Raw genomic sequence first — 13338 nt, forward strand, 5'->3', positions numbered from 1 at the left:
AAACATTTTCTCAAACAACTTCAGTGATTATCACATTAATCATACCCCCCCTTCCCCCGTCAGTGTGAAACAGGAAGTAATGAAGGATGTTCAGGGGATCCTGGTGTCGTATAAAGTGGTGCTGAGGATGATTGCCAGTGGGTGAGTCCATGAACTCTGACCTCACTGTTATATATCAAACATGGTATTTAAATGTTTTATCATGAAAGTGACTAAATTTATTTTCTGTTCTTCAACAACAGGACGCTGGCATCCAGGTACAAACACCCTGTGTGTGTGTGTGTGTGTGTGTGTGTGTGTGTGTGTGTGTGTGTGTGTGTGTGTGTGTGTGTGTGAAGCCAAATCATCTGTATCGCCCCCTGGTGTCTGGCTGCAGGTCATAAACCTCCTCCATGTTAGCAGATGGGACATGAACCAAACTAAAAACTCAAAGTAGACGTTAAATCAATGTTTGTAAAGATGTCATTTCATCTCGTTCTTCTCTCACTGATGTTTGTTCAAGTGTTTCTGATCAGTTTGGTTTGAATCAGAATTATTTGATGATATAAAAACAGGTGTAGATGTCATGATTGACAGCTGAGACTAACTCAGGATTGGTTGAGAGCGCGTGTGGGCGGGACCTGGATACCACAGCTCCACGATCACTGCTGCAGACTCATGACGTCATGTCTGTTTTTTTATTTAGTCTATGAATTGTGTGTCAAAGTGTGTTTTTGTGTTACAGTGAGGTGTCTCTGGAGGTTCCGTTCAGACTCATGAATCCTAAACCTGAACCAGGTAAATTCAAACTGTCCAAACAGAAGCTGAGTCCTGATCTTATGAATAATTCATGTTCCTGGGCCCTGTACTACGAAGCAAGTTCAACATGTCCAGGATCTCTTTATCCAGCTGAACTTAACCTATCACAGTCAGGCTAAGTGGTCACATGACATTAAGTTAACTCAGGTTTTCCTCATCAAGATATGAGCATGTGCACATTAAATGGGCGGGATTTACTGCATATGACCAATCAGACATGGACAGATTGACTGACAGCAGAGCTGAGGATCAAATTGTCGTATAATAAAAATTAGAGGAGAACAAACCTCCAGAATAAAAGAAACAGTTCCAGCTGCTAAATGCAGGAAGAACAGCTGGTAAAACATCTGTGATTGATTTTATAGTAAAACTGTTCATGAACAAGAGCAGATCTGAATATAATCTCATTTGTGTTTCCAGCACATGTCATTTACATTCTATATATATAATAATATATATTCTCATTGTGTGTCTGACACTTTTAGTCTTTCAGGTGAAACCCTGGTTCCTTCAAGCTCAGCTGCAGGAAATCACACACACAAATATACTCTAGAGAAGGAAGTAGACTCCTTTTCATATCTTTTCAACACAACAGGTACAACACTTCTATTTCTACTATATATTGATATCAGTATACACAGGAGAATCTAGATCTTTCAGAAGCTCATCAGAGGAGCTCAAAGGATCTTGTGGGTCTCTGAAGACCCTGGTCCTCCTCAGAGACTCGAACAATCCACACCAGCTCCACGGATCCTCTAAGAACATGATGTCATGGTTCAAAGGAAGGGATCGGTCAGTGGGCGGAGCTTTTATACTGTTTGATCTCTTATCTCCAACTTAACCTGGAGCAGGTTTGCTGCTCAGCGTAAGTTACCGTGGTGATTTACCACTACAACAAGTGAAGGAGCTTCGTAGGACAGAAAACTCTGAATTAAACCTGAAGTTACCTGATAACCACAAATCCTGCTTCGTAGTTCAGGGCCCTGGTGAAATCCTGATGTTACAGGTTGAATCCTGGTATTTTTACATCAAAAATCTTTGTTAATTTCAGTTTTCTTTAACATCCAACTCAGTTTATTTGTCTTTTATTAAATCTGTTGTTTTTCACTCATGACTTTTTTCTCTTTCATCACTTCCTGTTTCAATCGTCTCATCAGCCAAAGAGAGGTGAGACTCCTTCACTGAGGCTACATCCATATGCCTGCATTTTCATTTATAAAAATTCCATTTTCAAACTTAACAATCTGTGTCCACACAAGTGTTTTCGTTTCTGTATCAGTTTTAATCCATGCCCATGTGACAGGAGCCTGACGAATCAGTGAAGGTTACGTCGTGACCTAAAAGCCCCAAGAGGTTGTGAGCGTCATCGTTTCCTGACGTCTCAGTTTCTACTCAAACCAGCAGCGTTTACAAACTTTTCTGTTTCAGCGACTCTGTGGAGTCACGTGGTCGCAGGCGTATACGTAGCAGAGATGAGTTTTGAAATGAAACCTTAGTCGTGTGGATTTAGCCTGACTCTGCTAATCTGATTCTCTCTCAGAGAACCTGACGACATGGTGTTTGAGGACTTTAAGCGAGCCTACCTGAAGGGCGTGGTCTACGGAGATGATGATGAGTCTCCTACTGAGGCGTGAAGAGCGTCACTGCCGTCTGTCACCTTCCAGAGCCGAAGACAAAAACAGGATGTGTCCTGCAGCGCCCCCCTCAGGACAAACATTACATTCAGCTGTGCTGCTGTTCTATGGTACAGTGACTCAGGCTGCAGGGGACGCTATGGGGAACAAACTGACTTGTGGCTCTGGAGTTCTACTTGCTGTCAAATGTTCCTTACGCTGCTCAGTAACGATGTATTGATCCGTTGTCAGGAGTGAATCTGTTTCATCACAGGCCTCATCCTGACGAATGTTCGCATCTTTTTTTAGTTGATGACAACGGGCTTTCTGTCTAAATAAAACAAACTGTTGTGATCACGTCTGTGTCATAAAAACGTATGTTCTACCAGCACCATGTGATCTGGTTCTTTACCAAAGAGAATTACCCACAGTTCATAGTGTGGGTAAACAAACCAAAAAGCAACGTAACAATAAGCAATCGCTACAGTGGCGCTAGAAGAAAAACAAACACGGAGCTGATGACTTTGTGTTGTTTGTTCTTTTTATTTTTCATCTTTGATGATATTTTATCATTTCAGAATAAAAACAAACATCCGCCGAGAAGAAATGAATTAACGTAAAATAAACAAACGTGGTGCGATGTCTCTAGTGACACACACACACACACTGGTACAGTCGCAAACACAGTCACATACACACGTGTTCTGTTGTTCCTCGTCCTCTCATCAGCTGATCATGAAAACATTATTAAACTCTCTTGAACGCTAAAAAAACAACAAATAATTAATCATCTGTTTTTATTTTGTTTTTACAATTAAGCTGAAGAACTAACAGAAACAAGAACGTATACACGTTAACGTCCTGTCGTTCGAATGCACACCTGAAGTCTGTTTGTCACCTGTTGGTCACGTGAACATGTGACATCACGTCTGGTTGTGATTGATGATGCCACCTGTCAACATGGACCAAGCTGCTTGTTTCAGTTTGGCTGTTGTCATGGCAACAAATTGACCCACACACATGTTCTGTGACATCATCGTGTGTATCTACATCCAGATTCTGATTCGTTTCTGTCAATACAAACTTGTCATCTTCAAACTGAGAAAATTCTACAAAACGAGGTTTCATGTTCGTCCTGAATTCAGGAGGTCGGAGCTCAGGTGTCGTGATCATTTCGTCCCTATGAAAACACATCAGGGCGAAATGGACTCAGCCTTTTGTTCCATTGTTGTGAGAACACAGAGACTTTAGAGGAACCCGCCCTGTGGATCTAAAGACGGGTCCGTATCACTTAATACCGCTGCTACAGGATCAGTGTCATGGGATCATCAGGCGACGCTGTGACACAGAAGTAGAACTTCAGCAGTTTACAGACAAAGACTGAGATTCAGCCGCTGATAAACAAACAACACACAGGATGTTATTACAACGACAAGGTGGCATGAAACGCACAAAGAACACACTAAAACAAGAACGGGAAGCTAACGTCTAAAATAAAACAAGAACAAGTATGAAACCAACGTTTAAATATCACGACAACAAGCATGAAGCTAACATTTAAACTAAAACTATTTTTAAAAGTTATTTTAGACATTAGCTTCATGTTCGTTCTTGTTTTATTTTAGCTTCACGTCTCAAACAAAACAAGAATAAAAATGAAGCTAACGTCTTTTTCATAAGAAAACAGATTTAAACACAAATGATTCAGTTGAAGATAATTTATTGTTTTTTTATTTCTGCTCAGAAAGAACCACAGATACAGGTCACATGGTTCCAGGATCAGAATCATACAAAGATCAGTAAAATGAGACCAGATTTTAAAAATGGCTTCACAGGATTTGAAACAACAACCTTTTGGATCTGGAACAAACTGGAACTACAGAGTCTGAAAGTTGAACCAATAAATGAGGCCTGAGAGTCTGACGCCCCCTGCAGGTATTATGGTTTTTGCAGCTCTCACTTCTGTTTTACAGATTTATATTCAGTTCTGTTGAAAATCTACTGCTGAGTTTTTCTGGTTTCATTGGTTCTCTCTCTATTGTTTGATTGGTGTGATGTGTTTTCAAAAAGAGCTAACATAATTTATTTCAGACCCTCTACAGATAAGATGACCTGTGACCTGATGACCAGGCAACCAAAGGTAATTTTATTGATCATCGTCGGATCCTCCACCAGCAGTTATAGTGGGGGGACTGGCGGTGCTGGTCTCAGACATTTCTTTCCAGAGGTATACTTCATCATCTGAAAACAGTGGCATTAAGCCTCTACTTAAACCCACATCACATGTATCTGGGTGGAGTAAGAAGCCTGAGAAGGTGCTGCTGGTCTCAGGACCGGCGTACATGCCATTAGTGGCCTGATCCTTCACCTGAAGCCACACCCTTTCCCAAATGGCCAGGTGAATTACAACTGAGTGCGAGGTTGTCCCTAACCTTTTCGGGTCAGTGGTTATAATAACCGCTCTGAATTCATGAAAGAGTCCAACTTTCAGGACCCGTTCATGGACAGTGAGGTGGTAGCTGAAGACATAGGTGCCATTAACGGGGGCGGTGAAGATACCAGTCAAGGGGTTGTAATTGTCATAGACATTGTAGATAATGTGGGAGAAGACCACAGGGGTGTTGGGTGGGGGGTAACTGGACATCAGCCCGGCAGAGAAGGCTGACTGGATACTGGGCATGCAGGGACCAGGAGGACCCATCATGCCAATATGCCCTCGATCTCCCTGGTTCCCCTGTTGCCCAAATTTCCCCTCAGCCCCGCCCTCTCCTTGTTCCCCCTTGTCTCCCATTTCCCCCTTATGACCTGGACTCCCATCTACTCCGTCTGTACAGTTACACTCCCCCTGGGGCCCTAAATCACCCTTATCACCCATAAGTCCAGGGGCACCAGGGGGACCCAGATTGCCCACATCACCCTTATTGCCTTTGGGCCCCAGCACCCCTGGAGTACCAGGCAGACCTCGGGTTCCTGCAGGGCCAGGTAGACCTGGGGGTCCTTGTGGGCCATCGCTGGACTCACAGGTATCTGGACAGACTCCATCATCTCCTTTAGGACCATGATCCCCTGGGTGACCCGCCAGACCTTGATCACCTTTGTCACCTGCAGCAACGAAAAACAGGTCAGGACCTTGACCTAAATCTGATGAGCTGTAACATGTGGGCCCTTGCCTCACCTTTGTAACCTCGGTCCCCTTTGCGTCCCACTAGTCCTTGGAGTCCATGTTGTCCCTTCTCACCCTCGTCTCCTTTCTGTCCTGAGCAGCAGAAACATCAAAAACAGTTGAAGTGACGTTCGCAGTCGTTGTAGGAAAAGAACAATGAATAAGGACGTTTTTTTACCTTTGATCCCAGGTCTGCCCACGAAACCCGGATTACCTCTGAACCCTGTCAAGCCTCTTCTTCCAGGACTACCTGGACTACCTGAGACGGGAACCGAGATATTAATAAATTCATATCATGTTTCCTGTCAATTATTATTCATTCCAAGAAGACAAACAATGAACAAAATTCTGATCCAGAAGCACCATAAATCCTGCCTCAGAATCCATCCACTATTTAGGGGCGCATCATACGAGTGTTGCAGTGGAGCCAATCCCAGCTGACATTAGGCAACAGGCGGGGTTCACCCGGACATATCAAAACTGTGGAAACAAATAAAAAACTAAACCTGCATCTTTCTTTTTCACCCCTGGTTGTTATCAGCTCAGAGCTCATTGCTGCCACTGGTGGACTGAAGGTATATCACAACTATGAAAGCAAATAGACGTGTGTCAAATGTCATCAGTGTTCAGGATGAGAACAACCTGAACAATCAGTAAAGTGAAGACAGGTGCTTCCCCTGGTGGCCAGAATCTGTTGGACAGGATTATATTGTATTGAATGGTAATTTACACTTTATACATGTAGTGACTGCAAGTGACCACCATGTGCTGCTCAAGGAGGGGTTGATATTTATTAAAGCAGAAAACTATCAGCAGATGTGTATTATTTTGTCCTTACCTGGAAGACCCCGGTCTCCTCTGTCCCCTTTGGGCCCCTGGGTGCTCTGGCAGTGTGTGCAGAGACAGAACCAAGGAATATCATCTGGGGAGACCGGGTCGGTGGACTGCAGCAACATCTGGCAAAAGGCCTCCGGGGATCCGGCGGGCAGCTCCGTCATGTTGTCTCCAGTGTGGTTAAAGAGGCGTCCTGGGCCGTCCATCGGTGGGTGGGTGGGCAGTGTAGGCGGAGGGTTGGGGGGGGTGATCCAGGGTTGTGGGGTGTTGGGCTCAGGCATCATCATGACGATGGGGAGGGACACCACCATCAACAGAAGGTGGACAGGAAAGGTCAGCATGGTCTGCAGGGGGGGGGGGTACAGTTTATTCAATATGACCTGGTGATGTTTATACTGAGCATAACAAGCTAGCTGCTGCTTTCATCATAGCTAACAGACGACCTGGTGACATCGTGATGTGAAACGTTTCACACTCAACTAAAGTTATAAAGTTCGTCATCGTGCAAAATGATTCTGAAGCTTTTTGATGTAAAATCTTTAAAACTAAAAATGTAAAACTAATGTTTTCACTGTTTTTGTTTGTGACCTCACTTCTTCACCTGAACGTCCTGAAACAGACATTAGTTGATTTTGGACAAATTGACCAACAATGATTTGTCATTCATGTGCATTAACGATTACGTTTTTATTCACACTGTTTAGGGTTTACAGCTGTTCTTAAAGGGACAGCACAGACTCAGAATCAGTGCAGCTGTCAATTACAATAACTCTCTAATAAAATGAATACACATCACTGTGGAAGTTAATAAGTATCGTTTAGAAAAACATTCTTATATATTATTTACTGTTGTGATTATTAAAATAACTTCTACAATCAGATCATTATTTATATGATAATTATCTATTTAGTACACATGATTGATTTTATTATTTTATTTTGCTCCTCTGTTATGAAATATTATGATAATAAACACAGAATAAAAAGAAATATAAAAAGAAATTCACATCAGTTTGTTTCTCACCGAACTTTCGTCCATCGATGAAGCGTCACTCGTTCCTGCAGCTGATCTGATCTGTCACTCTCACAGCTGTTAATAAAACACCTGCAGCTCCGCCCACTCACAAACACACACACACACTCAGGTAGGTGTGAGGGGGGGGTGTCTGTGTTGTGTAAAAGTAGGTCTGTGTTTTTGTGTCTTTGATAGATAATGTGACCTCATTAAAATAATACAGACAGGTGTCACATGACAACACACACACACACACACACACCTATGTTCCCATCAGTGGCAACTAGAGAAAAGTTGTGTTCCTGGAAAAGGAAGAAGCTGTTGACCGACAACTTTATCAACATTTTTACTTTTCTAGGAACTTCGATCATTATCATCATTAATTCTGTAACATACAATATACATACAACATTCAACACCTGGCAGCCATCCTACCCCCAGGTCAGAAACACCCCACAACAAACGTTCATGGTGTCCAACAATGTCCACACCACAACAGAAAACGTCTCCAGATAGACAGCACCCTTTGCCGACAGGACCAGCATCAGTCCAGACCACATACAGTGCAAAGAAAAAGTGATGAACCTTTTAGATTTGTGTATAAATTCATTTTAAAACATGGTCTGATCCCAAGTTACTTACAAAATGATCAACACGCGATCTGCTTTCACTAATAAATCACAAATTATTGCATTGTTTGTGTCCATATTGACAAAATCATTCAAACATTCACACTCATGCGTAGGTTGGAAAAAGACCCAAAAGCTAATATGACAAGTATTGCCACTGAGGCATATTTAGGAGTCACTTGCAACTTGATGAATCAGGATTGGAAGATCAGTTCATACACACTCACCACAATACCACTTGAGGAGCGCCACACAGCAGAAAATATCACTGGTTGGGTGGAAGAGATGGCAGAGAAGTTTGGTTTCTCCCTTAAAGATGTGCAGGTTGTTGTACATGATAATGCTGCCAATGTCGTAGCAGCTCTCAGGATCTTGGAGGAGAAGTATGGCGTAGCTTCACATCCATGTGCTGGTCATACACCTCAACTATTGGTCAACAACGCCCTGAAGTAAGATTCCCAGATAAGCAAGGCACTTAGGTCTGCAAGGAGCCTTGTTATACATTTCAGAAGAAGTGAGCTGGCCAGCAGCAAGCTCAAAAATAAGCAAAAGCAGTGGGGCACAGCTGAGCATAAGTGGATCCAGGATGTACCTGTAAGATGGAACAGCTCCTATTACATGGTGAGTCGCCTCTAGGAGCCGCGATGGCCAGTGACCGCAACACTTTCTGACCCAGAGGTCTCACAGAGAGGAAAGCATTACCTCGACCTACTGGAGGAACTGGAGAAAGTTCTCAAGCCCTTTGAGCAAGCCACTGTCTTCCTGGGTGGAGAGGCGTATGTAACGGTCTCTGCTCTACGTCCTCTGATCAAAGGCCTCCAGAAATCCACACAGACAACCTCCTTTGAGTCTGCTGCTGTGAACTCCTTCCAAACAGCTGCTGCACTGGAGATAGCTTCAAGGTGGAAGGGCGAGACCATGGGGAAGACGGCGGTCAGGAAGAAGAAGGTGTTGAAATGGTGAGGAATGAGGTGCTCATGTATTTTGGTGAACATTCTATTGAAAGGGATAAGAGTCCATTCCAATGGTGGAAAGACAACGCTGATATTCTCCCCCAACTCAGGACACATGGAAACCCATGGCCCAAGAGAGATAGAGGAGATAGGGGGAGTGAGAGGTAGAGGGAGGAGCAGAGAAAGCGAAAGTGAGGAGGAGAGAGAAAAGTATGGAGGGATGGAGAGAGAGAAGAGGAGAGAAGGAGGAAGAGAGAAGTATAGAGGGATGGAGAGAGAGAAGAGGAGAGAAGGAGGAAGAGAGAAGTATAGAGGGATGGAGAGAGAGAAGAGGAGAGAAGGAGGAAGAGAGAAGTATAGAGGGATGGAGAGAGAGAAGAGGAGAGAAGGAGGAAGAGAGAAGTATAGAGGGATGGAGAGAGAGAAGAGGAGAGAAGGAGGAAGAGAGAAGTATAGAGGGATGGAGAGAGAGAAGAGGAGAGAAGGAGGAAGAGAGAAGTATAGAGGGATGGAGAGAGAGAAGAGGAGAGAAGGAGGAAGAGAGAAGTATAGAGGGATGGAGAGAGAGAAGAGGAGAGAAGGAGGAAGAGAGAAGTATAGAGGGATGGAGAGAGAGACGAGGAGAGAAGGAGGAAGAGAGAAGTATAGGGAGGGGAGAGAAGGAAGAGGAGATTGTGTATCTGCTTGGGTGTGTTTGTTAATTAGAGTTAAATTGTTTGCTGTGAGAAAAAGAGGTTAAGTGTTCCTTAAATTGCAACAAATTTTACCCCAAGTGGATTTTTTTTTATGTTACTTGAATTTTATTTTATTTTGTTGTTGGAAAGCTTTATGTAGATTGTACTATATTCATTTTACTTGAATGCTTGAAAAGAACAAGCTTTTGCACTGATTTTATTTTGAAGAAATTATTTCTTGTTGTGGAATAATGCCTTGCAGTGAATACCTTTTTGTCATGTTTGTATTTAAGAGAAGTTAATAAATAAAATATTGAAATATTAATTACATGTTTTTTTATTTTATTTTTTATGAATTCATTATTATATTAATCGAGTAATAAGAAATAATCGTTAGATTAACCAATACAAAAATAATCGATAGGTGCAGCCCTAGTTATTAGCAAAACCTGGAGTAGAATAAATGATACATTAAATAAATAAATAATACATTTGGAGGGATGGGTTAACGCTACTTTGACTTATAAAAACATTTTGAGTTTGCTATTCACAAGAAGCTTCTGCTGATGTGAACTATGCCTCATCCTAGAAGACCTATGATCAAGAGTAGTTGATTTGCATGAAGCTGGAAGACTCAAAGACTTCAGTCATTCATCGGTCTACAGTTTGACTAATTGATTATAAATGGAGAGGATGTGATTCTGTGCTTAATCTTCCTACAAGTGGATGCGCTGCCAAGATGACTCCTCAGGCTCAATGCAGAATTCTCAATCAGGTAAAGAAGAACCCTAGAGTTACAGCCTCAGGCTGGAAGGAATCATTAGAAATGGCTAAAGGTTCTGTTCGTGAGTCATCCATACGCAAAACATTGGGTTCTCCATCACATCAGGTTGTCGGTAGCACATTACAGAGAAAGACGCTGCTTTCCAAAAAAAACATTGCTCCACGCATTAAGTCTGCCGAAGAACACTGTGACACTCCACAATGCTAATGGAAAAACTAGTCTCACTCATTATTCTAATCGGTTAATGAGCGAGTCTAAGTGAGGGCACTGGACTAGTGGACTTGTTTTTATCGTCACTACTAACTTTGATTAATGACAATTAGTCACCACAGGCTGAAGCTCTTTTGTCCTTTTTGAGAGGACTTTGTGAGAATCTTAAGTCACTTTGGTATTGGCAGGGGTTCCTCCTGCTACTTCAGGACGCAGACATGGGAGTCGTGAAGACCGCATCAGCTTTCCCTGCCGAGATCCTCTGGCCTGGTTTCACCTTGGGGAGTCAGAGCTGGGCAACCAGGTCGACAGGAGGGAGGAGGAGAGGCAGCTGTGGTGGACCATAACACGGTTGACAATCTACATCAGGTTTCTCCAGCTCCACAGGGTTCCTCGTCTCTGGAAGAATGTAATGTAATTGTACCCCTGCCCAAGATGAGAACACCAAAGTGCACAATGTATGGCATAAAAAGGGCACTGCTTACCAACATGAAAACCTCATCCCAACTCTGAAGTATGGTGAAGGGAGCATCGTGATTTTAGGGCCTGGACAGCTCACCATCATCAGGGAGAAAATAAATTCCCAAATTTATAAAGGCAGGAGAATGTCAGGGTGTCCACCAGCTGAAGCTCAGTATGAGTTTGGTGATGTAGCAGGAAAATGATCCTAAATATCAAAGTGAAGCCACTACGGAACGATTTAAGAAAATTACAATCCACCTTTTGGAGTGGCCCAGTCAGAGCCCAGACCTTAACCCTATAGAGATGCTGTGGAATGAAAGAAATCCAGGTAATACCAAATGGTAAATGGTTTTGTATTTATATAGCACTTTTCTAGTCTTGATGACCACTCAAAGCGCTTTACAGTACAGTTTGCCATTCACCCATTCACACACACTTTCCTACAGTGCATCTATTAGCAGCACTTTTTTCTATGGGCAGTATCTTGTCCAAGGACACTTTGGTATGCAGATGGATTAATTGACTGGAATTGAACTGCCAACTTTCTGGTTAGAGGATGACCGCTGTACCCCCTCAGCCACAGCTGCAACCAAAGGGTTCACATATTTTTTCTTGCCACTGTATGTTCTGAGCATCACCTTTGCCTGACTACCACTTACCTATACAGTATAGGCAAAAATACAGGTGTACCATAGCCTCACCTGTGCCTCCGATAAGCTCTACATGGAAGAAGTGGGAAGTAGGATGCTGACCTCCTTCCCAGGAGCTGCCTCCAGCCATTGGTTCAGAACACATCAACTTAGTGAATGTTCTTAAGTTCGAAGTTATAACCTTTAAATCTTAAGTTGTTAAGATCTATGAGGCCTATTGTGATTTGTGAATATGGGCCATACCAATAAAATTTGATTGATTGATTGATTGACATTAATTCAAGCTGGGGGTCATCAGAACCTTACACCACAGAACATACCCACAAGGACCGTGGACAAAGTGAAGGAACAACAACACATCAAGGTAACTGTTAAAACCTGTGGCTACACAAACTGGACTTTCATCAAAAGACAGAACAACATCATGATTCCGTTTGTTTCTGGAGTCTCACAGAACCTTTTAAACCCGGCGACACCCTGAGGATGAAACTTGTTCAAGAGCTCATACCTCCACCATCAAAGCAGTGATTCATTAATTATCTCCACTGTTGGTGTCACTTATTCTCTTTTGTCCTGCCACAGTTTCACAATGAACAAAATAAGTTGCAAACTTTTCATTATAACATGACAGAACTCTGACCGTCTGTGTGCAGTGACATCATATAGTGTTGAGTTTTTAGCGTCCACACAGACAATCAGATCTCATAGTTTGAGCTGCAATTGTGTTCGTACGCACAAGCAGCATCAATACACGAGAACTAGTTTTTTTCTCTCAGGTCTGTGAACCTGTCACTCTAAATCTGTGCATGTAAGGGCAACGTTTGTGCACGTGCACATGCACCCCCGCTATCACTATAGATCAAATTAATTCTGTGGAAAATGCTGCAGAGAAACTGAAACAAATTCCCTGGGTCTGCACCAAATTTATTAATTTATTTTTGTTATTTCTTGACCATATCACATCCTTCCACCTTCATGGTGACTCATCCAGTAGTTTTTGCGAAACCCTGCAAACAGAAACACAAACAAAACATAACCTCGCTGAGGAAATAATGTGGTTGCTTCAGTCCAATCAAACAAGGACTGGTCAGATAAATTCAATAAGACAACCAACACACAAACAGATGGCACAGGAGAACCAGGTCCACAGGCCAGGACAGTTCACTTACACCTTAAGGACGAGGGACACTCTTCTGAGGACGGAAATGTACAAACCCATCTTTATCAAAAACTACAGAGGACGTGGTTTAGGACACAAACTGAGTTCAGATCAACAGCCCAACACATGTGACACTAATGACACATCAGGGTGTGTGTTACCTGAACGACCCACTAGCTTCAACAACCTGGGTTCACTTCCTGTCTCCGGACTGAAGTCTGGACCGGGTCAGTCTTTATGTCTCATCAGTGTGTTATGCGTTTTGTGACCATTGTGAGGACGCTATTGGGTGGAGCAACTCTTTCATGTGTAAACTGACCTGGTTCTCTTTGTATGAAGTGACAGAGGCGTCACCTGATCCCACACAAACTGTCTTTATACGACACGTTACTGC

The 13338-nt window shown here is 42.8% G+C and overlaps 2 protein-coding genes across 2 annotated transcripts in view; one reads left to right on the forward strand and one right to left on the reverse strand.

Annotated features, from left to right (window-relative positions):
* Positions 1–2802, forward strand: part of sagb (S-antigen; retina and pineal gland (arrestin) b) — a 10191-nt gene extending 7389 nt beyond the window's left edge. Inside the window, exons 12-16 of the mRNA XM_035154114.2 lie at positions 64–141; positions 243–257; positions 725–777; positions 1956–1965; positions 2339–2802. Of these exons, the coding sequence (XP_035010005.2) occupies positions 64–141; positions 243–257; positions 725–777; positions 1956–1965; positions 2339–2432 (250 nt within the window). The 3' untranslated portion in view covers positions 2433–2802. The remainder of the gene's footprint in view (positions 1–63; positions 142–242; positions 258–724; positions 778–1955; positions 1966–2338) is intronic.
* LOC118106630 (collagen alpha-1(I) chain) overlaps positions 1–13338 on the reverse strand; it is a 688934-nt gene that overhangs the window by 211244 nt on the left and 464352 nt on the right.

The sequence above is a fragment of the Hippoglossus stenolepis genome, chromosome 4, assembly GCF_022539355.2.
Source record: "Hippoglossus stenolepis isolate QCI-W04-F060 chromosome 4, HSTE1.2, whole genome shotgun sequence".
Lineage (NCBI taxonomy): Eukaryota > Metazoa > Chordata > Actinopteri > Pleuronectiformes > Pleuronectidae > Hippoglossus > Hippoglossus stenolepis.